This window comes from Opisthorchis viverrini (assembly GCF_000715545.1).
Source record: "Opisthorchis viverrini unplaced genomic scaffold opera_v5_73, whole genome shotgun sequence".
In the NCBI taxonomy this organism is placed as follows: Eukaryota; Metazoa; Platyhelminthes; class Trematoda; order Opisthorchiida; family Opisthorchiidae; genus Opisthorchis; species Opisthorchis viverrini.
This window is the reverse complement of record NW_008751729.1, coordinates 798,248-824,924: the sequence shown is the minus strand read 5'-3', so window position 1 is coordinate 824,924 and position 26,677 is coordinate 798,248. Positions and strand designations below refer to the sequence as shown.

At 42.1% G+C, this 26,677-nt stretch overlaps 2 protein-coding genes across 2 annotated transcripts in view; one reads left to right on the top strand and one right to left on the bottom strand.

Annotated features, from left to right (window-relative positions):
- T265_04428 (hypothetical protein) overlaps positions 1–26,677 on the bottom strand; it is a gene marked incomplete at both ends in the record, with an annotated part of 97,384 nt that overhangs the window by 33,193 nt on the left and 37,514 nt on the right. Inside the window, 4 exons of the mRNA XM_009169173.1 lie at positions 9,522–9,641; positions 9,952–10,050; positions 15,536–15,710; positions 22,889–23,007. Coding sequence (XP_009167437.1) covers positions 9,522–9,641; positions 9,952–10,050; positions 15,536–15,710; positions 22,889–23,007 — 513 coding nt within the window. The remainder of the gene's footprint in view (positions 1–9,521; positions 9,642–9,951; positions 10,051–15,535; positions 15,711–22,888; positions 23,008–26,677) is intronic.
- The window catches only part of T265_04426 (hypothetical protein), a gene marked incomplete at both ends in the record, with an annotated part of 32,632 nt that overhangs the window by 2,075 nt on the left and 3,880 nt on the right, over positions 1–26,677 (top strand). Inside the window, one exon of the mRNA XM_009169171.1 lies at positions 26,424–26,527. Coding sequence (XP_009167435.1) covers positions 26,424–26,527 — 104 coding nt within the window. The remainder of the gene's footprint in view (positions 1–26,423; positions 26,528–26,677) is intronic.

Below are 26,677 nucleotides of genomic sequence, written 5' to 3'. Positions count from 1 at the left end.
CATCAAATCAAGGGAGTAATAAAATAACTTCTAAATGATTCTTCAACCGTAAAGTCAAGTGCATTCCAAAGGTTCAGATGGGAATGCTACACGGATCAGAATTTCAGCCTCTGGAAGCGAACATTTCAAGGAAGTGTTGTTTTTGGTTAGCCTTTAGAGTCTGTCCTTTTCATAGGGCACCCCGTATTGATGTGTCATACGGACTGAAGACTACTCCGATGGAGTACTTAGCGTAGTTAGGCGGGATATCATACACCTGATTCTTCTAAATAGCTAAACGAATGATCAGAAAGTGAACTGATAGTTGCATTTGAGTTCAGTTTGGCTTAGGTAACCTTCACACTTCCAGCAAAAACGTTTTGAGGTCGGATACCCCTTTTACTCTAGTATTTCGAGTGCCTCCTACATAAACATATGAAGGTTAACCACTCAAAATTCACTGTGGAAGTAGCAGTGACATCTTTTTCTTGAATGGGCTATGTTAACCGACAGAATCAGTCCTATTGCACACCTTACCACCTCCATGAATTTCAGTTCTTTCTTCCCAAACTGCTTATTTATCTATTTCAATTTATCCATTTTTTTATAACCGAATAAAATCTCTAGATTATGCTGCCCACTAATGATAAACAGGTTAGCATGCGGGATTCCTCTATTAAGGATGAGTTGTAGTTTGATGGGACCAAGCCTTTGAGAATCATACCACACCGAATCGAATATGTAGTGTCAGCTGTAGTTTTTCGCAGCACAAACTGCAATTGTCAAGTTGGTGTCAGCTAGTTATCTGCTTCAGTTAGAATGCGTCAAACTGGCATGTACAGGGAGGCAACTTCCCGCTAGTTCTACAAATGACTGGATTCAGCAGAACGGCGATGACAGCGAAAGTAATTCGTGTGGCACTTGCGTCGGGCAGTCTAAGAATGTTGAAATGGCCATGGTAACAGGATAACAGAACTAGTTGATTCCCTCGTGAATATTCAACACTTACAGATTCTAAATTCACACCCGTTTTTCACGGGATATCACACACAGGTTGATATTTACGATCCACAACAGAGTGACAGGGTATCATTCACACCTTTTATGGAATTCCGTCTTGTTCTGCGTGCACAGTTGGCCGGTTCTGCTACTGGTGCTAAGGAGTGTTGAGATAGTTGAGACAGGCACTGATGACGTGGCCTCTAGCTGAGTCAGACGGAGTGGCCACCAGGGAGAAAAATTGAAGTTAGAGTACGAAGTTAGAGCACGAATCCGAAAATTCTATTTTTGATACGGTAATTTGCCAACAGCGCTACTCGTCGGTAGGGAGGGGTTTATCGTGTCATCAACATGTCTCAGATTGCCAAGCTCAAGTGGTCTCTGCAGTTAGTTTCTGCAAGTAAGTAGCCAGCTTTCTTCAAGCACAATTTTTCAAAGGAGAACCAAGTGTTTCGGGTGATTTTTATCACTTCCTTGTGCGCCATCGCTGGCTATTTACGTGAACTTACTAACAGTGCAGAGTTTCCCCGTCTGGAAAAAAATGTGTGAAGCTCCTCACATTACTGTACTTGAATCCACAAAGTGCGCTGCAGATGAGATGCCAAGTGACGTGGGTAGCAATGAAATTAACCGTTGGATGGAAATCTCTTTTTCCAAATTTACTGATTATTCCGCTTCCGTCGGCAGGAATTTTGACGAGAACCAAAATGCAGAGAGAGTGAGTTTATTAAACTAGTGTTTTTCAGAGACGCCTCTGACTACCCGAGAAATTTAATAGGTTGCTTCTCTACAAATATCGGAGAAACCGTGCGAGTTGAAACACAAGGAGTTGAAGACGCACCCTAGGATTAAGGGAAATTTTTGACAAGCATTGCTAAAGATTTGAGCTGCTGCTAACAAGTAATCCTGATGTTTGGTTAAGGAGCTCGAAGACAAGACACCTCCTAGAAATGATAACATTATCTTTACACCGTGTGGGAATACTGTGTCCGGACGCTAAATGTGTAGGGAAGGACACATTCAGACACCAACCTCCTCAATCAATCAATCAGTTTTCTAGGTGACAAACACAACCCACATACACAAGGGTGTCAGCGACCAATAAACCAATTAAAAACCAAAATCTCGTCATTAAGCCCGTTTTCAGTAACATGTCATCCCGTTCTGACAAAGTTTTTTTCCAATGCAATTTAGAGAGCTGAGGAAGGAAGTGTATGGTAAGAGCTGTCCGACATTGGTCACTACACAATCACCTAGACGTGAATGTTCGTAACACCAATGAAGATTATACTATCGCAACTTGCAATGAAAAGGATATGGTTAAGGAACTGTGTGGAGTACAGGTCCCATGTGATATCAAACTTCTTCAATCCAAAATTACTTAAACACCTGAAAACTTCAGTGAGTACCTTCTTGCTTATTGCATATCTTTGTTAGGCGATTAAGCTTAGTCAGCTACTCCGAAATAGACTGAAAACTGTAACCTCAGCTACTGTAAGTAAACGAAGCTAACACAGCCATGATAAACGAATGAATCTTTGTCCTGAAGTCGGTTTTTCCAACATATTCTTATGTGTGTAGTCACACTTTCTTGGTCTAAAGTGGCTGGTCATTCTAAACGTAAGCTAACCGTCGGAGCCAAGCGAAGAGAACCCGCAGACATTTCACCATATGTAACAGAATCAAACTCATGCTTTGTAAGTCATGGGGCTATGTACTTAGCAAACATGAAACAATCATGAGGTGCCATAGTGACGTAATAACGTAACTCTTCAATTTTCCATTGGTTTCGTGCTTTCCATTGGCCAGTCTTTATTCTGAATCTTTTAGTCTCAAAACACCCTTCAGTGTAGATATTTCATAAACATCAGTTGTCTTAATCTTAACAGATCCTAAACGCAGCAGCTCACTTTGCCAGTGAGATACAAGTGAGCCTGATTCTAATGCACAATTGAGTACATTTGAATGCAGCACAGTGACTTTTTCGCAAACATGAAGGTCGTGTTTGGTTCGTAACAAGTCTCGGATCAACGGAGAATGCGCTACACTAAAAAGAGCATTTATTGAATCCACTTTTTGTCTACAAAGTCCATCCACACTGACGCTGTCTTTCTTCTTAGGGGCAACTTGGTAGGCTGACAACAGCTGACTGATCTAATATGAATTGTGAGACAGACAAAGCGAGTTGGAAAACTCAAAGTCAGACTGAAATTGTGCGTCCTACTGCATCAATAAACTTTATTCAGATTAATGGTAGGGACCACATGATCAGCTTTTACTTTCATGGACATGCGGAAAATGTTTGCAACACCACGGGAAACAAATGCGTAGTTTGTTTTTTCCGCCGATAATGAGTGAAAAGTATCCCGACTTTTACGTACAAGATACTTTTCACATTCTCAACAGTTGCAAATTCATGTCTTACGTCACCCTTACGTCTCGGTACAGACCGGAAATTCCCAACTACTTGGTATGTCGTGCCTTGCTTGTCTCTATGGCTAAAGATCCGCTTACTACAGAAATATGACTTATCGGTGGATCGATAAAATGATGGCGATGTCTCGAGTGATTGGTCCTTTATATTAAATAAAAGTCCCATCAACCTTCAATGAATGACGCTGAATTCACACTCAAAAACCTAACTTAGGCTCAAAACGTTAAAAAGTCGTGGGTATTCATAGATGTTCACAGTTCTCTAATAGTATTTCTGACAATAACAAGTGTATTTGACGTAAAATCAACTTGAACAATGAAAAAGCAACCGTAACATAACAAACTCTAAGTCCATATATCTTCAAGCGCGTGAGAGTGAGCTGTAGGAAGCCCTGGGAAAACATGTGGTTTAGCCCATCTTAAGACGAGGCGGCAAATAGTTAACAAGCTATGTACCGAACGATATGGGTTTGAAAAGAGCCATATATGCAAAACGCAAACCAGAAACCGCAAAACATGTCACTATTTTCAACCGAGGCATTGTCGCACCATTTAAACTATAAGTGTACAAACCAAAGTGAGGTGAGTAGCGCTGTGATAAAAAGTAAACAGCAAGAGTAACGAAGACTAAGCGGAAAGCCTCGATGGAAGGTGTTGCTGATAACAGTGCGGAATAAGTAAATTTTCTCGTTGCTAAAAAGAGCACCTTCGGTGCCACAGCTATCAGGCTGTTACAGCGGTGGTTTTCACACAGCGTCTGCGTATCTTTTTTGGAGATGGGAATAACTGTCGACATGCCTTAAGCTGCGGGCACTTTCCCTTCACATCATGTCACAAAAATGAGCTTTGGTTGATAGGTCACCAGAGATTCCGCCTCTTCTTTGAAAAGGTCTGGATAAAGACGATCCGGAGGTGATGTCTTTTCAAGTTTCAGTAGCGATGTTTCCCATTTCATTTCTTCCAAGGGACGATCTAGTTTTAGGTTCTGTTCGCCCGAATGAGCCCTATCTAGAGGCCGTTGCAGGGGGTCAGCTAAACCGTTCTTCGAAAAGTTTTGCGTATCTTTCCAGTCGGCGTTCTTGCGAGTGATTTAATGGGCCACCTTCACTTATCCTCTCACTCACCGTTGCTTTCCGAGGGTCAGTCAATCGTTTCAATCAAAATGGAGCTTTTGATATCCACCAAAGCTCTTTATCCTTCCTTAGGCTCCTCAATATCTAGCATCTGAGGGATTTGCGTGCGTCGTCACACTTGCTGTCTGCTGGTATGCATTAATCAGGACCAGCAATCTGGACGACATCCAACGGACAGTTGATCATCTCGGAGAAGTCAAATAGGCAGCACCGGAAGCCGCTGGCATAGCTCCTTTCAAATTTTGCCATGCTTCGTCCATGTTCTCATTATTAGTACGGTGTTGGCTTGCTGTAAATATAGTTGAGCTAGTTCATTTCGATACTAATGAGCTGTGGGAGTTCTCCGAAGATAGTGGTTTCGCATGGTCCTTGCTGACTAGCGAGTGCCTAAAGGGAAGTGAATTGTCAGACGTCCTCACACCCTAGCGTAACCGGAGTCAAGTTGTTTGCTCCAGAAGGAACGACAGTCTTGGTTTGTGGTACTTCACCGGTGGCTGATGGGAGACAACCGTTGGGACAACCGTTAGTTTGCACTCCGTGGCCGTCAGATTAGGCGATGCGAACGTTTAGGCTGAAGGTCCGTACTGGCCAGAAACAGTTGAATATATGCGTACTACCGTAGAGGTCGCACTTCACTGTCTGTGCGACGAGCATCTACTCCAAATCCACAGCACAGGTGTGATTCCAATGAGCCCGAAATATGGAAGATCTGAGTCCGTCCTTGACGTTTTGAGATCCATAATCACGCTCGGACGTTGCATACGCGTCTCAGAGGCAGAGCATATATCAATTGTGAGCAATATAGGGTCTCGGAAAAACTACCTGGTTGCCAAATTGAGGTCGGTTATGGACGTTGAAGGGAAACATCTAGTGGATTAAGCAGTTATTTAGTTTAACAATATGGATAGGGCAGTGTTTAAGGCATATCGATAAGACAACTAGTAATCAAATGACCCAGCAACGTCTGCTTGTGTGGGGTGCGAAGAGGTTACGGAGAGAGATCGCTGGACAACTGTGGGAAACTAATACTTCCGGGTTTCCGGGGCTGAGGGAGGGGGTTTCGTTGTGATACCCCATCTTGAGCTCTTGACTCAAAATTGTGACTCGTGAGGCACCGGGCAGTGGAATATTTTGGGGCTCCTTCCCGAAGCCGATGGCTCACGTCTGATCTGCTCTGTGGCATGTGGCTGACCTAACTGGAGGGCGTAAGGAGTAAGCAATTACCGTCAAGCTCCTAATGCGGTTGCGCACAGTAGGTGGGTTTTGAACAGCACAAAACGCTTCGGTTTTAGAAGCATTCCAATCGTGTTGTTGGCGGTCACCGTCAACCATTAAAAGACCTGAGTGTGTGCCTTTCAGAGGCGACATCTTCTAACTCGGGGAAGGAAAGCACCGCTAATTCATGAATATGGACAGGTTGGTATCCCGGGGAAACACCTTACTGCCTTCAAAATCTCTTAGCAGAGGACAGTACAACTTTACTCTTAGGCAGCCTGCCTATATGATTACTCGCAGTGCGGAGTCTCGCTGCTCATGGTTCGACTGCCCCAATCGGTTCTTCGTGGCATAGTTGCTCCTTGTGGGACGATGCTCCAGCCAGTGTTGCTCACTGCAGCACTCGAGCCCAACCAACACAACAAGTTGGTAGCTTCAGGTTGGGTATTATTATCATCATAGTAGAGAGGCGTACATGAACTACGATATGATTTTCACCACACAGCTGTTTGAAAAGCTATTGACCAAGAAAGATTAGCGGGTAGCTTAACTGAACGCCTGCGTATAGTAGGCAAACCACAAATTAAAAAAACCAAAACTTCTTTTAAAAACTCCAAGTGCTCCTCCAAATTATGGAAATCCTTGCGATTGCTGATAAATGACACTCCAAAATCGAACTATCTCACACGTTTTTCAAAGCATGCACGCGCAGCTGGGATAATCAATTGCAGCTCTATATTTTTACCCGCACACGTCCCTTTTCGTATACCCCGCTACCCAAAATACATCGAACGTCAGCTGCGGATTGTGACAAAGTGAAATTCTGAACCGGTATTTCGGTTTATCAACTGAACGCAGATGGTTTGCGAAGGCGACTTCTCATTTCATCAGAGGTCGGATAAGCATCGATCGACAAAACTGTGGCAGTAGTCTACCCATCCATCAGTTGCGTTTACATCCCCTTGAAAAGCCTATCCACTACGAGCCCAGATTATCGACCACCTTATGAGACGTACTCTTGTCTTAATTCTTCTCAAGACCTAAAAGTTACTCATTCTGCTAGTCCGACACACGATCAAACGTCCGTGTTCTACCTAACGGGACCTATTGTAAGTCTATGCGAGCCATGGGCAGTGCAAACCAAACACATCTTTTTCGGTTGTAGGGCACGGCCTGTTCGTACTCACACATCCAGGGCAGTAACTGGTGCAAACGCCAGATACCCTCAATAGCCCAGTTCCTCTGCATGCAAATTTACTACAACCTTGTGGCCTTCGGTTTCGGTACGATTATAACCTTCTCAAATGGTTCATGGGACTTGTTGGCACGACGTGAAGGGAACACTAATACCAGTTTCTCCGTTCTTAAATATTTTACTACCCGGCAGCAGATTTCACGACCAATTATCCTGGGTTACATTCTTGTGGCTTGTTCACGTTGTAACCAGTGCGTAGGGGAATTTCAACAATTTAAATCTGGGGGTGATTTTAATCTAAGAGCTTATACCACACAGTTTGAATCCAGATACGCGTTGTACACAGTAGCATTTTGTTTCGCCCGTAAAGGAATTTCTGCAGTTTTTTGTTCTGCTTGCCCCTCCCAGAAGAGACCGCTTTTGATCGCTTCTTGAGGATGGTCCATCCGGTGGATGCCAACTGTACGTTATTACTAAAAGTCTTGTTACCAATAGACTTTGCAGAATGGGTTCTCCCCATATGCTGTAAGGATTGGATTTGTAATAGACATCGCTTAATATCCACATTGTTCTGGACTAATTAGTTCGGTTAGGTTTTCTAAGGATGTACAACGTCTTGCGAGATTTACTCTTCCGAAGGCACTTGAACTCAGAGATAATATCACACCAGTCATCTTCGGCTTCAAGTCAAAGATCCTTCTGAGGCACTTCACTCCTTTACCTCAAGGATATAAAGTATTTTGTATCCGCCTCACCCGCTTTGCTACCTCTCATCAACTGAACATCAACTGAGAGCGTGCAAAATGAACAGTAGATGTATGCAATACCTGTAGGAGTTTGACTGAAAATATAACTCGCAGATCGAAAAAAGAGGGTAGGACTCAGTTGCCATATGTTTATGAAGCAGACCAATGTTGGCTGATTATGTCAATTTTTGTTTTGTTCAACAAGTTAAGAATAAGCGTTACTTGAAATAAGTATCCCTTGCAATTAAAAAGGCTAGCGGAATATCATAACTTATTCTTATTGGCATTCAAATTATGCATGCTTCTGTCACGCCTGGGACGGAATTTCAGTGCATAGCCATCCAATTGGTGTTAACTGAACCAAAAGATAACTGTGATTAAACTAACCAGGATATCAACATTACCGTCAAGTGTGATAAAACAAAAGGCATTTTCTACCCTGTAACCTTAAACTAATGATGACTCCACTGTGTCTATTGACAAAGAACCTATTGCACAGGCAAAAAGACACTTTTCACGACGTCTACTTTGTTCGTTTTTGGATGCTGGATTGACAACAACGAGCGCAGTTGTGTTTGATATACCCTTGCACAATAGGTGGTGATTTAAAGCAAAATGAATCCGCTGCTTAACATCAAATTTTCATGGTGTTCCAAAAACGTACTAATTTCTTGTAACATTGTGCTCGCTATTGCTTGTGATGAATGGGCGGCAAACATTTGGAGAATATCTCATTCTTTATTAGCCCAGAACAGAAGAATGGTCTAATTTTCTTGTTAAATTATAGTGAATCCGAGACTTTCTCACACTTCATGTTTTGCTCTAATCCGGTTAAATCTACGGTCAAATCGACGAATTTGCGAACAATGCTTCGTTTGGTTTGTAGAACCAGGTCTCTTCCAAGTGAGACCCAATACGGAGATGCATTGAAACTGTGAGATGAAGACGATTTCAACTTTATTTTGATAAATTCGACGTTTCAATAGAGGTCAAGCCACACATCACTTTGCACCAAACAGATGTACAGTAAAAGCAGAAGCACCGGGCCAACATACCACTTATACGAATAGACGAGTGTTTAACAACCACAACCAAAGAACAATGCCAAACCTGTAAGGAGTCCGTCCAGGTTTAATACCATGCGTAAAAGGAACGTCTGAATAACATGCCGGTTCCACATGGTCACCGACGCAGGAGAACTTCGCTCGGAGCTACTCCCCATTTACCTGTGCTGAGGGAGTCATCCAACCGTCGTGTGCATATACACTCTAATCAGACAATAACTTAGCGTTACTAGCCATTCGCTGCAACATTATGGTAGAAATGTGTGCCACGGTATCACCCGAATTGAAAAAAAAACTTTGAAAAAGGAAACCATTCCTCACATTCCTCGCTAGATTAACTAGAGTTTTCGCTTCCAAGGTCTTTTAGAGGAATCCTTGAGAATTAGCTCCCCAAAACCTGCGTCTGATTGTTCATTTGGCTACCTCATGCTACTTCCTGTCCTCCGTCTTCACTCATTCCTCGGTTTGTTCGCCCTAATGGCCACGATTAATGCACCTGCACTCAACCTCCCAAGGATTACATCCTGATCACTGCTCAGATTGACCAGATAGCTGTAGAAGCGGATACTCCAATGTTTACATCGGCCTTCTAATCGGTTAAATGGGTTACCTACATCAAATACTGGTAGCTACGGTTCTATCGAGCACAATACACACACTTGGAACGACAGATGGAGGAAATCTGAAAGGTTATACAAGCAGAAAAAAATGCAATCTATGCAGACAAATGGAACAGCAGCCAGCAGAAAACACTCACCCTCGATATTCAATGTATTTGTAAATAGCACCGGCGATCGCCCAAGCCACGATGGTGTAGTACCAACTTGATATAAACATCAGCGCAATACACAAGCCAAGCCCAATAAGAGATAGGAACCTAGAGGAGGGAGAGCAATAATGAATTCTCACGAATTCTGCGAGCATTGAATCACAAACTGACCGACAACTTCGCCAGTTTGCGTCCAAAATAAACGGAACCCACAATAAATATGATGAGAATGACAGAATTTCAAGGGTGACCTAAGGAACCTAAATTTAGGTACATGCGAACCAGATGACGTTTTGAGAAGGATATCGGCAAGGGTGACCTAAGGAACCTAAATTTAGGTACATGCGAACCAGATCAACGTGTGAGAAGTGATATCGGCAACAAAATGTAGCATATCCTTCGGTAGAACAAGACTTACCAGTGAAATAGACGAAATCTTGGACGCCAGCTAGGTTCCCGCAGGAATCCGTTGAGCATGGTTGCCAGGTTGACAAAGCCGTAGCACATCAGGAAAAACCTAGTGATACAAAGTTAGAAAGAACAGTAAACTGGAAACATATGTAAAAAGTAGTGCAACACTTCATTCTCAGGAAAGGTACTCCAAAGAGTGATCAATATCTTCGGAATCGAAAATGATTCCTCTGACACTGCATGTCAGTCGACCATCCCTGTGATAGAAGCATAGGAACTAGCAAAAATGAATAAAGACGAGGTATATCATCTACCTTGTGACTGAAACTCTTGCTTCGTGTTGCGATAATTTAGCAAACGCACATGCACACCTCAAATTAGACTCCGCTCAAAATTATCAGTGTACTACTTAGCGAGGGATCGTCAAAAAGGAAAACAAATGACGGAAGCAGTTTCCAGAGCGTCGAACAATTCACCCTCATCGAACGACGTGGAGGGTTCAGAAAAGTCTGAAACTAACCCATGCCTGTAGCAGTTGTACGCAACCGGGACATCGAAACAAGCTGAACATCAAACGATCACAACAGACCGCAATCAAACCGAACACATTTAACCGGGATGTTTACCAATCAAGTGTGTAAACATGCAATCCCGTAAACGGAGTTGCACAGCCACAGCGATAAAACGAGGGCATGTTGTATTTGTTTCTGCCGATAATTTCTTCATTCGGACAGTTCAATAAACAAACGCTTCTGGTAAACAATAATAAGAAAACGTCGATGCAGAAGCCATTTTGTCTTTGGTAGCGACAGGCCCAGGTAGACCACGAGTGGCCTGGACGAAGCGTTAGTGCTTCGCGAAGAAAACGAATCAAAAACAAATTGCATCAAATCATAACCGTTTTCGATCACATTAAAGACATTTGTCACAAAGTGGCGAGTTTAGAGCTAATTGCATCGCATCCTACTCTGCATTCGAAAAGTGACCTGAATTATGCTACGCATCCGTATGAAAACGGACCTTAACAATAAAACGCCAACTAAAGCTTCATAACACCATAGATAATTTTCAAATTTGAGGGAAACTGCTGCAATCAGTGAACCGTTTTGGAATGGCTGTCAAACCTTAACATGTGATATGCTTATCTATCAGTATAGTGTGTGAACACTTCATCGCTTGACTAGCTGGGCACCAAAAAAGATACTTTGTGTACTTTGTTAATAAAAAACGTTGCTATCGGAAAAACAATGAAATTCGCCGAAAACACGACTCGCTGTGGCCAGATCCCGTCGCGCAACATTCTAGCAATGAACTGTAGGTCCAGGTTGATAAGTATCGGTTGATGTCAATTAGTTCTTTGACAGTGTCAAAGAAATATACCATTTTGGTAGTTCCACACCCAAAATATGACAAAATTTTGCGATTTATTGCTTCACTTAGACAAAACTGTCAAGAGTACACGTAGTAACACATAGTATTAAAGAGGGACTGTAACTAGAATGGGTGGTCACCATGAGTTTTTCACTCAGGTGGGATTCTTATTTCTATGACGCCGAATGTAGAATAGTAATTCGTGACACATGTATAAGGCTAGGTCATTGTTACTGTGTGACCACGTCGCTAAACTTACCCACCTGACCGAGACACAAGCAAGGACTCAAAGCACAACAGAGAACAGTTTATATCACTTATACACAGTGTGCTCTTTGTAAATACAAAAGAAGTTTGAAAATGTCACAAACTACAGGCCCCACTTTTGTAGCAAGTTTTGCAACTCAACAACTTTAGAATTATCATTCACGGCAAATTCATTTTGAAGCTATCTTATTTTGCCGTCCTTCGCTTTGGCATGCTATGTTTCTTTTCCTAGCATAACGGGCATATTGGAAGCGAACGAAACTCAGTCACGGCACAACCACGTCTTGTTCGGTCAAACCGCTACGACGACAAAGGCACAATGGCCTAATTCGAAACATGCAACATTGTACTTGTCCAACTCCTAGCTTCATCCATTACGGGTCCATCAACTGCACTTCAGAAACACGTCCTGCATCCGATGGTGTTATGAACTCTGGTATATCACTGACTTCTTGAAGAATGCGACTCATAAATATAGAGTATTTCACCACGCCCAGACCAAGCATTCCCTGGAATTCTCCCTAAATTGTTGGCGATTAGTTAGGCATACTTCAATCTATTCTAGAAACATTGGAATTTCCCAAGAATTTTTGTGTTTATATAGGGAGATCCTTGTGCGACCGATCCATGATGCTTAGTACGTACCTAGCCAGTATGTTAAAGTATGAATTAAATATTTTACCACATCTTCAATAAATGAAGTTGCGCCCTGTAGAGGCTAAAAACAAGCGCAGTACATTGATTCCCTTTGTATCTCACTAAACCCATCCACCTGGTCCACATAAGTGGAGGTCCTTGCAATAAGCTAAACGTCGTTTTGTCCTTTAGTTTGTGTGTTTTACCATTCATTATGTTCCGCCGATCAGCTAATGGTTCCTAGCCATTTTTTCGCAGCATACACTCTTTTCGGCATGCACTCACAGGCCAGTGGTTCTGTGACTGAAACGTGTGTTCCGAATAATATGAAAATAATGCTGATCTATCCTTATCAGTGAATAGATTTCATCTAAAGTGCTGTCAATGCGGAGTGTTTCAAAAAGTCGGGATGCCAAAGCCTGAACAACCTTGCAGTATTATTGTTCAGTTTGATAAATGGGTAATCATTACGCAACTGGTGACGGTCTTTTCCCACATCCAAGAGGTGACAAGTGGAATAGAGTTTGAAGTCTACTACAACGTTTTATCGTAGCCTGATATAGGAGAGAATGTTGTTAGCCCGGGATAATGCGGACTGATCCCGATTAATCCAACAAAGTTGAAGCTATGCAGAAAGCAAAATTCTTGCTAATTTTGTGTAATAGTGACTTGACTCATTTCGCAGAAGCAATCCAGGAGAAGCAATTGACCATAAAAAGATTTCGCAAAAAAGAATCGAAATTACAGCCACTAGCTGCTGAAATTATCTGGGATCATTTTTCATTATTAACCAATGTTAAAAACGTTAACAACCGTGCACTGACCAGCTTCGCAAGTTCAGTAACAAGAACCAACGGTAAACGAACACAACATGCCACCCCTTCTCCAAGACCTCCAAAAACTCCTAAGGCTAAGTAAGGAACACATCGCTTTATCCTTTTCTTTATTACTTCCACCTGAAAACCCAGTGTCTGGTTCCACAAAAGCGAAAAGCATATGAGTAAGCGTAATTTGACTTCACAAAACATTTCGCGCCGTCTCGCACAGCGAAAACGAATTTCGGTTTGTCAGTGGTTTTAAATGCTTGAGCAAATGTGAGTCGTCTTGAAATCCGTCAGAAATGATAGGGGAGATAGCAAATGATGAGTTGAATTCATCCAAGAAGCATTGAGTTCGAAAAGTGGATTTTTACGAAATTTGCAAAATTAATCTTTTGATCCCAAGACTTCCACATTTTAGCTGGCCTAATACGCAACAGGAAACCGCACAAAGAATGCTTCGCACTTTGTGAGCTCGTTGTCTCACGGCAATTTTAAGGTTGATTGACAGCCCAACTTTACGCTCCCGTTAAAAGCGGCGTCGAAACTTCTCAAAAATATTTGCAGAGGTTTTTGTTTGTTGTATGACAAGAAAAACAATAATGCCCGCATTATTAATGGTTGCATGCGTCTGTGTGCCTTTATATACTCAGGCACCAAAAGTAATTATTTAAATTTTGTCGACGGTTGCGAGATGTTACTTATTCACACAGTTCTTGCTTATATGAGCCTTTTCTTTATTCTAACGTGTTCAATCCACACAAACGTATAAACACCCTATTGGAGTTTCACTCTGAGTAGAATAAAGTACATCAGTAGTGATACACCCCCATTATTCCTGGATTGAAGCGCAGCTCATACGAACTACAGGATAAGTTCAACTAATGCAACTGTACAGATTATTTCTGACCTTTTTAAAGGGACTGCAAGAGCATAAGTTCAAAGGTTCACGAAAGAGCATCACCGGTCGGGTCAATCTGAACATTTTCTAGTTCACTGTAAAAGCCGTCAGGCGATTTACGAAGTGTGGAAACACGCAGGACGGAGTTCTACCAATCAATCCACTAGTCGCGAAACATAAAAACGCCGTAAATTGAGCGATGGCTTAATTCCGACAACCGATGGGCGCGACAAGCAGTGTGCCGAAGTAGTTTTACTCACATCATATCCGGGTGAGGGTAAAATTGAGATGCAACAGTATGAATGAAAGTGAATTTTGGATATCTAGTTCAAATGTATGTGGAGAGGTAAAAATTTGTCAAAACAGACTCAGTTTCAGTCTAGCTTATGCACCTACGGATGTAAGTCTCTGGACGAGAAAGTAAGATGGCAAGGATGAACACGAAATTAGACAGTAATTGGCAGTGCCCTACAGCTAGATAAGACGGGTTCACAAGCAACATTCCGGAAGCAAGTTCGTGCATGTGTTGTTTATATTCACCGTAAAACCTCGAAAACTCTCTGCTTTGATTTACCCGGCTCATTTGCTTACATTCGAGCGCCTGACCTAGGAGGATTTTCCACCACTGTTTGAATCCATTCATTCCATTCCCAGATATCCAAGTGAATAGGCGTTTTCAACATTCGAGACAGAAAGTTATGGTGATAGTTCTCTTTTCCATGACGCACGGGGCACCTCAGTCAACATCAGTTTTCTCCTCTATACAACAAGTTTCCCCACATGGTCGGATGAGCCAGTGTCGGTTATGGAACAGTTTAGCAGAAGAACACGTAACAGTTTTTGATATGCCCAGCAAAGCCCGAGGGATGCATTCCGGTTTTCCTTAGGCGAATGTCTTCAAGATAGGATTCTATACGGCGATATTGCACTGGATTGTCAAACCTGGTGAAATTCTGAGACCTTATCCAGGTATCTCGGAGAAACTTCATCTCTGAGATGCACAACACAAAACTTGCGGTTATGTGTGGACTGGATGCTTCAAAGTTAAAAGTGGATTTTTTAAAGATGAAAAATACCGAGAGACCTTTGATTGAAAAAGTAGTCATTATCAGCATAGACAGTAAAATTAACGTTGAAGCAAACGTTTTACTACTGTAAAAACACAGTTTATTTAATCACATTTGAAGACAACGTGAAAAGAAGAGACTTGGTGCTAGCCTGTCTCAAGGATTCTGAGGTTTCCATACCCCCACCCAAACATTCACTCAGACACGCTGGAAAGAAACTGACAACGCGATTAGCCGCTATTTATTGGAATTCCTAGCAATGTGGTTGGGGTCGCGGTAACCACACCTTGCAAGGTGGACCACGCCAACTACACCCAGCATCTTCGTAATCTCTTACACACCCTTCTACCAAGCCACTCGTTGCTCATATCACAGTTTGCGGACTGCTGACGTCTTCACATTGGTGACAAAACGCCTGAAAGTAAATTTCCGAGCTCGGTGAACAGATCAATAACCACCTGATATAAAACAACTGTGGCTATATTGGCCATTTTCGATGTAGGTTGACACAATAAAAAGCAATCAACTCACATCGTAATCAGTGGCGTCAAAGAGTCGATTGATGCGATTAATATCCCAAGTTGTGCGATTCCATAACTCAGTAGCTGAGCTCTTAGAGGTTCCCCACGTCGAGTTGTGACCTTAAAGAGATTCAGCATAGGCATCACGTTGTCCTGAGCAATAGCTTGTAACAACCGTGGAGCACCTGAAATGTCGCAAACAATTGAGGAAACTTCAAATTCAGTGGCATACATCGATCACTGATAACAAGGCTAAGGATGGATAGCCCGATTAAAACTGACAAGCACTAAACGCGTGTTGGTCGAACAATAGCTTCCGAACACTCACAGGACACGAATGACTTCGTCATTTCGAAGATAAAATTCAAACAGAAAAATGTCCAATTAGGATAACATGATTGTAGTAACAAGAGTACTATGTACGTCCATACAATTTGGGTCCTATGACTCAGTCTAAAAGTACAGCTTGGAGGACTACTGTTATATTGACTATCTGGCGTTTTGCTCCACCTAACAGGTGAATTGGTTACTCATGCAAAATAACAGTCGCACATATTCATACCACTAACAGCAGTGTGAGTCATTGTAACTTTGGTACACCGATTATAGCCAAATAAGGGAAATGAAATAACATGGTAGGTCAATAGAAATCTAATTCACCAAAAATTTGATAAACGTCTTTGCATTCTAATGGTTGTACAAGGAACCACCAGCAAACATGCTGGATAATGTCAAAAAACATATGCTGATAAAAATAAGCCTTTTCAAATAATGCGTCGAATTCAACACAAAGATTCTAAACTATTTTTTTGTGCAGAGAATCCTACACAAGTTAGAATCAACTTCCTCTCCTGAGTATTCCCTTTGGAGAATCTCTAAAAGGAGCCGCATCTCTAGATTTAAACGCATCTCGCCAAGCGAGGCCTTGTACGAAGAGTGACTAATCCTCATGAGGAGCAAAGACTCTCAGTATCCAGTTTAGGTTTGGCTTTTAGGAACAACTTTCAGACGAAATTTGCGTCCTAACGAAGATCCAGGGGGCAGGTAGTAATAAGAGCGACTAATCCACAAAATTCCTGTTTCTAAGTAGAGCGGTATTTGTAATTTTGATATAACTTAATTTACTGTATAGAGTGATGACACAAACATTTAAACCATGCTTCGTAGTACGAGAAAGCATCACAATGAAACGGTCAAACAGTTCGAAAATAACTCGCAAAAAGAAAACGAACCGTCTTGGGCAAAGCGGAAACACGTGACCACGGAGGGAGTGGGCTGACTCAAATATGTCTCGAATAAATCACTTGAATATAGTGAAATGCTGAGACAATTGAAATTAATGTGTGAGTCTGTCTAGGCGAGATAGACAGAGAAATCGAGCTGTTCTATCTCAATTTGGGATGTTTTTATTCCCACTGCCAAGTTGAGTCTAAAGTGGTAAGTCCTAGCAACGCTTCAGGTCAGTAACCAAAAACGTCGAATAGGTTTGCCGTATGAGACGATAAGTGTGACCCATTTGTTACGAGGGTAATCGAATTTACAGCACTACCTACATTTATTGTTGCAATGTGGTCTGCAAAAATGCAGAGTGAATTGGGGAGAGTTTCCCATTTGCGTTTCGTTAATCTAATCACACATCGGCTCACAGCTTACACACTTCGTACAAAGTTATTCATACAACGCAATTAAGTGATACTTCTGAATGATAATCCAGTGAATGTTGTCGGAGTCTACACCAGTGTTGCTCCAATGTCATATGAGTCCGCTGGGAAGACGGGCATAAAAAAGAGTGCCCTGAGTTGTGCAACGAATCAGTCCTACAGCAATATGTAACGAGCCATGAGTGCTCAGAAATACCATTAAGTGAAGTATTCAGGAAATATACCCCCGGATGATTCGTATGAGCAGCTATCCACCCAACCGACCAAGCAGTAGATAGCGGATGTGCAAAACTTCAAACGAATGTGATGGGTTCGAAACCGATAGGTGGTTTGGGCCAGGCCAGCCGTCTATGATGCTCAATATGCAGGTAACACCTAAACACAGTATGTTGGATTTTTGTCACCTGCAAAGAAGAAACGCTATAGTTTGCCATGTGTACACAGCGGAGAGAGGAGGAATAGTTTATGTCATCAGCTGGCAATTTTGAAATGGGCAACTGCTTGTGGTTTCCCAGTTAACGTCAATAACTGTAACAGGATAGAGAGGATGATAAAATGAATATTTTTGGGAGAAATGGAGCACTAAAATATGTCAGTCAGTGAGGAGACAATGCGGGCAAACATCTAATCGGTCCATCTGACAGAATATTAAAAAGTGTTCCTCTGCTTGGAAATTATCCTGCTTTGCTTCAGGATGTGACGGACGGACACCAAGTTTTTAGCTGTCCCTGACAAGCCTGTGGCACAAACAATTGCGCTAAAATTTTCTTTGTCTACATCAAAAGAAATGTGGCCGTCAAAATCCAGACAGTGAACGACTGATTGGTATACACCCTGACAGAAAATATACTCATCAGTTGTGCGTCGCAGGCTTGAATGGGATGAAAACTGACGTTTCGTTCGGTGTCTGTGTGTATCCTATTTCAAAAATGTTCTGTGCAGTGAGGAAAACTCTGAAAGCTCTAAATATCCAACAACAGCAATTTTTCGTTATATGCAGCTGGTACTTAGTGTTTTAGCCTCAGACTTAACGCAATAAAGCTGTTATATCCAACCTAATATGTTCGGAAAATCGTACTGAAATAAGCCTCCGAAAGATGCCGTACTTTCTGGCTTCTATAGTACACAACACCGTAGATTAATATGGAGACATACGTAGTTCAATTCTAAAACAAACTCATCCCATAGGCATTCAAAGGTAAGCTTGGAAACAACGAACACATGTTAACTTTGCCGAACACAACCATAAATAATATAAAAGCTCGACTATTTGGCACAATTAGTGATGGAGATTTACGAGTAAATGATGTGAACGTTACAGGATATCAACATTCGCACAGTTTCACATTTTTGCTTTCTAACTCAGAGATACAAATATTTCTGGTAGTTCGACCTCTATTTCTGCTATGGGCAAGGGAGATAGGTGTGCCTGCATTTTGCTCATTTCGCTCGAATTCCATTTTACTGGGCACGGTGGCTGTCAGTGTCAGAGCATCTATTGATCATCTGGTGATTGATCTATTCGCCTAGCTTGTCATTTAGATTGCAAACGTTTCGTCACTCTTAGAGGGCGCACTGATGATGTGACAAAAGCCTGCAAGCTAAGTCACAAGCTGGTGAGAACTGATCAACCACCGTTCTGATTGCAACAGCAGCTAGGGACATCGCAGCAACTTTTGGCCGATTATGCGCCTGCCACTTCTGTCACCAATAGACAGACCTGAGTTAGAAGTTAACAGGAAATGAAAACAGCCCACAATGCTCGCTATAAATAAGCAACCGGTAATACTGCCGCAAACAGTTACACCTCACTACTGTTGGACAAACAGCTGACGGTATGATAACACTTCTGTGAGGCTGTGACCGTCCCGCATTATGCAAGTTCGTTTTCAGAAAGTAACTTCGCAGTCGAAATAGTGGACGCAAATCCAGCTGTCAACGGCCAAGGCTGACCTTGCCACCCCAATGTTGATGCTTTACGAAAACAAGCATCACGAGTGGTGTTGTCCATTCTATTTTAGCCGAAATTATCTGTGAGCACTACATTTGCTCAATCAGGCTACCTATAGTACACTCAAACAACGACTGCTACCACAATGGAAGTAGTTTCCTAAGGATGATTTTTCAACTTATGCGAACTTGCCAGAAGGTGTGGTAAACCCGCAAATTATCTACAAGGACATCTATTCTGTTCTTCCTTGGTCTACAAAGATTGGAAAATCTAGTCGCTCCCTAAAAATAAATTGTCAAAATCGAATGGTTTTGGCTGAATCGAAATCTATTAGGAATCTGTTACTGAATGGTAAAAATTACAGCAAAATTTTCACATCCCTTAAAGAAAATCTGATGACTATCAGATCGTGACTTTCTAATTTTCATACATAATAACTACGAAGCAGAAATAATAGGTTCTAAAAAAGCGATTCGCCTCGCGCTTCTTCCCTGTATGCGTTTATCTTGTAAGTGTGGTAGGCAGTCGAATCAATGCGACTGAGAACAAACGTGTCGTAGGTTGGTAACGTTTATAAATGCCGAATAATTCACTTAAAACGCGTTGAAAAAAGGTGTCTTTATTCACCCTGGATTTCGGTGGGTAGGAATTGCAGAAGAAGAGTAGACTCATTTTGCAGGAGCTTCTCATGGGAGAGCGACAATGAGGCCAGGACGAATAGTACACCTAAAAACGATGCGGCATCTATGAGACAGCATTAACCTAATGGTTTTTAATGAAGCTATGATGTTCGGGATTAATTTTGCACACGTTCTACTATCCCTTGCCAACTACTACGTTGTCTATGACAGTTTTCCGTAGCCATTGTGGGAGTATTCCCAATGGACGTTTGCAAGCTTCTGCGCCTTTTTATTAACTAAATAAAAGCTTTTAGGTAGTGAGGATATTTCATACTTCTTAATCTATATTTCATAATGCATGCAAATTTAGCTTCTAATTGTACTGAGAGAAACACTACTGAGAAGCACTAGTGAGTTAGTCCATCACTGACAACAGTCGTCAACGGTGCGTTCGAATTTCGCGGAACATTTGAGTTTGCAGCAAACTTGAGGGGTTGGAAAGATCAATATCCGCTCACTTCTCAAAATATTAATGAGCTGCTCTAAATAATTGAACATCCCACAAGTCCCAATGGTCTTTCGCCGAGGAGCCATCAATGAGGCAACTAATCAGCACCGGATCACAGGACGGGAACCGTCAGAGCTGGTTATGTTACGGTCGGCGATAGAACTGAGCAAGCACTACAAGTTCACTGCTTGCGGTTTGTATTGGCTGATTTTTTTTACCATACAGTGACAGACACGAGTAATGGCGCAAAAACATCTAGAAGCGTCGAAACTGTTGAAACATTCTACCAAGTCTTGTCATCAAAGTGAGACTTCTGTGGCCCACCCTTCTCAAAACCTTTGCAAATTACCTTGCTGTAATTATGCCGACTAAGCAAACGACAGTTCTCAGAAAAAGGCTCCAGAGTAGACCACCGAAGTTAGTTTTTAAGGGGACAAATATTCATGCTCCCAAAACTAAATTGGTGACTGCTATAAAACCAGAGCAAAGAAACGGTCGTTAAAGCGTCATCAACATCCTCAACTGATGGGTTCTGAGTTGTCGGGAGCACATCACCCTACGTGATGATCCGTTACCACGAGATGGTATTATAATCTTATTCCCACCGATTCTACACTCTCAGGATTCTTTTTAACATAGTTTGTGGAATTGGAAGTTCTCTGAAGCACGAGCTTGACTTCCGGAGAGACCTGCAAATTGTTGACCAAACCTTATCCAACTACACCCAACAACAGGAGAGTTACGGAGGAAAAATATGCAGACTCCATGCCAATATATGTATATGCCTTGTATGTGCACAGTAATCCTCACGGCTGTCAGCCATTCTCGGCTAAATGACGCCGTTCAAACTCCCGTCCTAGAGACTGCCTACTGCTGACGATTCACAAAAGCGATTTTTGGTCGTTTTGAATGCAATCTTCATTTGCATTTTATGTGGTACATCTACTCTTATCTTTACATTGTCAGAAAGACTCCCAGTTTCTAGTGATCATCTATAGTCTACTCCAGCCGTGATGATCTGCTATCAGTGGACGTTGCTTCCCGTTCTATTCTGATTTATCCTCCCCGTAATTCGTTTGTCAGGTCGTGCTATTTGACGTGCTGAGCATTGTATTTTCGAACCCTTCAGAAGTTTTAACCGCCACAGTAAAGTAATTTACTGACAAGCCGTCACCATGAACGTTTACTTTCGTTGATTCGCTTTATCACATCAAAGTCCAATATTGATAACTCGGGTGGATTAATTTTCTGCTGATCAGGTGGTCCGTTCGCTTCCTTTGGCAATTGGCTTGTGAGGGTTTCGTCACCATTCGAGGAGACGTCCTCAGTGTGAGAACTAACAGCATCTCATCGGATGGCGACGAAACATTTACAAGCCGACTGCCAGACTCAGCAAACGAATCAACTGCCAAATGTCCACCATCCTTAAGTGTTATCCATTGAACTGAAGTCATCAATGAACAAGAGGGTTCGTGTAACTGGGAAGGAAATAGACAACCATGTAAGTCAGCAGACAAATGTCTCGAGAAGACACTTGGTGGCAGCAAACGCATTTGCCATTCGTAGATTGTTTAATCAATGGGTATAATTAGGGAAGCAAAACATGCAAATAATCCAGTGGTATTTTGTGAAATATGGTGTTCGTTCAGGAATATGTGTTTTAGAATTTCTAATTGGCGAAATCAAATCCATCGTTGCAAGATATGGCTGACGATTTGGTCATTGTCTGAAAAAATAATCCACCAAAAATGCGTTACTAGAGCAATGCTGTTATCTCAACCACTCAAAATACACTTTGATGACTAGGGCTATGTTTTACTCGAAAGGATACAGGGTGGTTTATCCCTGAATAAATGGCAATTTTGAACAAGTCCAGAGTACCACAGACAAATGCAGATAATCGCACCCTTCAAAGTTTCGCATCAATTCTTGCGTCACAATCAACATTTCTGGTGATTTGTTTAACCACTTTCACCGTGAGTGTTGTAACTTCGTATACTGCGTTTATGTTGCAGATATACACCCAAACTGAATGGTCGCTTGTAAGTCCGGACCCTTTGCACAGTTTCCCTAGCCGACAAGTCTTTTTGAGAAGTAAAGTCGGCGAATATACACTCATTTGCAAACTTATTTGGTTTTTCGAGATAATCACCTGGAACCCAGCTGAATCTCTCGTTTGTGATGTTCTCAGGCAACTGAATGTGCTGCACCAGGCCGCCTCATGTTTCAGTCGCTACGATATTCAAGAAACCGCAATACATGTATATCTTTGTAATGTACTACTCATAAGGTTGCTGAAAATCCGTTGACAGCCCACGACCGGTTCGTCCTTTTTGGGGCTCACCAGGTAGTGACACTTAATAATTATAAATCAAGTCGCCGTGCCATTCCTTAAGGGTGGAGGAAAAACCGCACACATTGTAAACTGATTGATGTGTGCACCACAATATCAAGGCTGGTTTTTAGTCAAAAAATGAATGCAACTTACATAACATCGTACACCAGAATGTGTGAAATTCTAGCCTTACCACACTAGAGGTAACTGTAGAACTACTACCATGGAAATTCTGCTGAGATGCGGTCGCTTTGAGAAAACCTGGTCGACAAAACTGAATGAACAAACCTGTAAGGCATTGAAGTCCAGCCCCAATGGTGGACAGGCATGTTCCAACTAAAACCACCCAATAATGGGGCCACGCAAATGCCGCGACTAAAAGACCACCACCGTAACTTTCTCCGAATCTGGAAGAGAAACACGTAACGGTGCAGATAATTCAAAACAAAAATTCTGTTGATCGACACATGCACGCAGTAAATGGAGTACAGCTCAAAATACTGGTTATCAGGCAAGCAAAAACAGAAAAAAGGGATGGGCTTGACAGGTAAGATCACCTAAGTACGTTGGTATTCTTACCCGTTTTTCACATCGCTTGTCATAGGATACCGATAAACTTAAAGTTAGGATGAACACATCAATCTAACCGGTGATATATCAAGAACTTACACCCTAATAATCATTGGCTGAAAGAGTTTAGAAAAGAAGTACCCGCTTGTCACTGAGTTTTGCGTATGGCCGAATTACGAGCCGTAAAATGATAACTGATAGTTTTGGATTCCTGACGCGGCTCGGAAAACTCAGTCAGAAACAATAAAGGACAATTTTTACGGTAATGAAACGAACTTCACAGCGGAGCCTACTGTTCGACTTCGACGTGAAATATTGCCGTTGCTGATGATGTCGACCGTTGATCGATTAAACATCAGACAGACTTACTGTAATCAAATCAGGATGAACCAACCAATGACTACCAGTCGAAAGGAATGGAAATTAGCATGGACAGGATGACGTTACCTCATAATCACTCCTATACTTTTGAATCTTATGAAATAAGATAGCCCGAAAGACAAAACTGATCCAACTTGCCACTAGAACCCATGACTTATTATTCCTCATGGCACATCAGGCTTATGCGTAAAATCATCGGCATTGTGCAGTGTATTCCCTTACGAAAATACTAAGTTCACAATAGACATCCAAACTGTAGTTATCTCTGAAAAAATATTCCATATTCGTTGGAATGGAACGGTGGGCACTCATAACAGATAATACCCATAATTTAGGTGTAGTCCCCTGGGTTGGTCCGTCGAAAATCCTCTGGAATTTTTGCGACCAGGTACGTTTGACTGCCAAGCAGCTAGGCGTCCGTATGCTTCCGAAGATTTTCAATCACAATGTTAAAAGACGGGCGATAAATGAAACAAACGGTTTGTGCACTTTTGCTGTTTATCATGTCTGACACGTAAAAACGCATGCGGTATGATGATGGAATACATACAACGCACCGACCGCACGCCGTACCTGGTCATTCCGTCCTTCTTTAAGATAACTACCCATAAGGTTGCTGAAAACTCGTTGACAGCCCATGACCAGTTTGGCCCTTCTTGAGGTTCATCAGGTAGGCGCAGCCTCGAGTGTCCGTCAGCCTCATATTCTACTTGAACCCAAATTGGCGAAACTAGCGAAACACCCTAAAAATCATTGGCTGAAAGAGTGTAGAAAAGAAGTACACGCTTGTCACTGAGTTTTGCGTATGGCCGAATTACGAGCCGTAAAATGATAACTGATAGTTTTGGATTCCTGACGCGGCTCGGAAAACTCAGTCAGAAACAATAAAGGACAATTTTTACGGTAATGAAACGAACTTCACAGCGGAGCCTACTGTTCGACTTCGACGTGAAATATTGCCGTTGCTGATGATGTCGACCGTTGATCGATTAAACATCAGACAGACTTACTGTAATCAAATCAGGATGAACCAACCAATGACTACCAGTCGAAAGGAATGGAAATTAGCATGGACAGGATGACGTTACCTCATAATCACTCCTATACTTTTGAATCTTATGAAATAAGATAGCCCGAAAGACAAAACTGATCCAACTTGCCACTAGAACCCATGACTTATTATTCCTCATGGCACATCAGGCTTATGCGTAAAATCATCGGCATTGTGCAGTGTATTCCCTTACGAAAATACTAAGTTCACAATAGACATCCAAACTGTAGTTATCTCTGAAAAAATATTCCATATTCGTTGGAATGGAACGGTGGGCACTCATAACAGATAATACCCATAATTTAGGTGTAGTCCCCTGGGTTGGTCCGTCGAAAATCCTCTGGAATTTTTGCGACCAGGTACGTTTGACTGCCAAGCAGCTAGGCGTCCGTATGCTTCCGAAGATTTTCAATCACAATGTTAAAAGACGGGCGATAAATGAAACAAACGGTTTGTGCACTTTTGCTGTTTATCATGTCTGACACGTAAAAACGCATGCGGTATGATGATGGAATACATACAACGCACCGACCGCACGCCGTACCTGGTCATTCCGTCCTTCTTTAAGATAACTACCCATAAGGTTGCTGAAAACTCGTTGACAGCCCATGACCAGTTTGGCCCTTCTTGAGGTTCATCAGGTAGGCGCAGCCTCGAGTGTCCGTCAGCCTCATATTCTACTTGAACCCAAATTGGCGAAACTAGCGAAACTATCGTGAACGGGAGACTCAGCTGGGTTCCAGGTGAGTATCCTGTCAAAACCAAATTGCTGCACAAATGAGTATGTTTAGCTAGTTACTGAATACCGTATTCTTTGTAAATTGAGGTTAGTATCATTGGCTGGAAAGAATCGGTGCCACTCAAAAATTAGTTTCCACCTTCCAAAATGCATTTATCGGTGGACGCAGATGTCGTACAACAGCGAAGCTGTCGGACAGCAGTACGTCCGTCTCACCCCCGAAATCACCCTAGGGTCACAGCAACTAGACAATGAAACTGTTGCAGCAGCGTGACACATTTACAGCCGGCAAGTCGTTCAGCAGTTTACGTGAATGGTGAACTGTATGGGTGCTTTTAATGACAAATGGACCGATCCGGCGAATATATATTCATACAGAGCTAGCCCTAAGTCCTAGAATAGCCATGTTGCTGTTATAACATACTAAACAAAAGACTTGACCGTATTGTCACGTGTCTAGAGTTTCAACTCATGAAGAAAGTAAATGACGAGGGCGAATACCTGAAATCTGATCAAAGCATGCTGCAAAAGGCAAGGTTTACTTTGCTCAGATAAAACTATTTATCCGACTAATTATAAAATCTCACAGATGACCAGGCAGTGCTTATGGAATTCGAGCGCACTTCTATGGTGAGGATGTTCAACACACGAAGTACTGTTTCCTTCTTTGAATTCATCAGATGAACAAAAGTGGGGTCAGCCATGCACAACAGGCACCGCATGGCTCAGTTTATTAGGATCCGACTACAACAATGGTACGATGCACTCTTAATTGCCATGTTTAGCAGGCACTTCCCAGATCAAACCTTAATAAAATAGATGAGCAATTTGACTGCTTCAAAGTGTCGAAAATCAAGAACTGAGGATAAGTGATAGGGTAAAAACAATTGCTTCACTAACGCAAAAATATTCATTCAAAAGTGGGTTAAAATTGGGAATACGGCTTGAGACTTGTGGATTGCTCAGATGCTGTCCAACAAACACTGAAAACTAGTCGGAAAGAATAACATATCACGAAAAGTAGCGAAACTAGTTCTCCAAAAGGACATTTGTTTCTCGGTTTTCACCTGTTTTCTCTTCAGAATGGACTCGTTGTGGCCAGCCACAGGATAGCAGCTCTATATCGACTGACATGCAAACAAAAAAGATACGGGTAGCAATTCAAGAGACGTTCCACTTGGGGGTAGTAAGCTTTTAAGCCTGTACTTCTCACTTTAGTGTAATTTCCCTGACAACTCTTCTTTGTCACAAACCAAGGTTTGAAGGGACAGGTTTCGGCACACTCGGCCACGGCGTGATAGCGTTAACAACGGAATCGCAATCTCTATTACCTCAA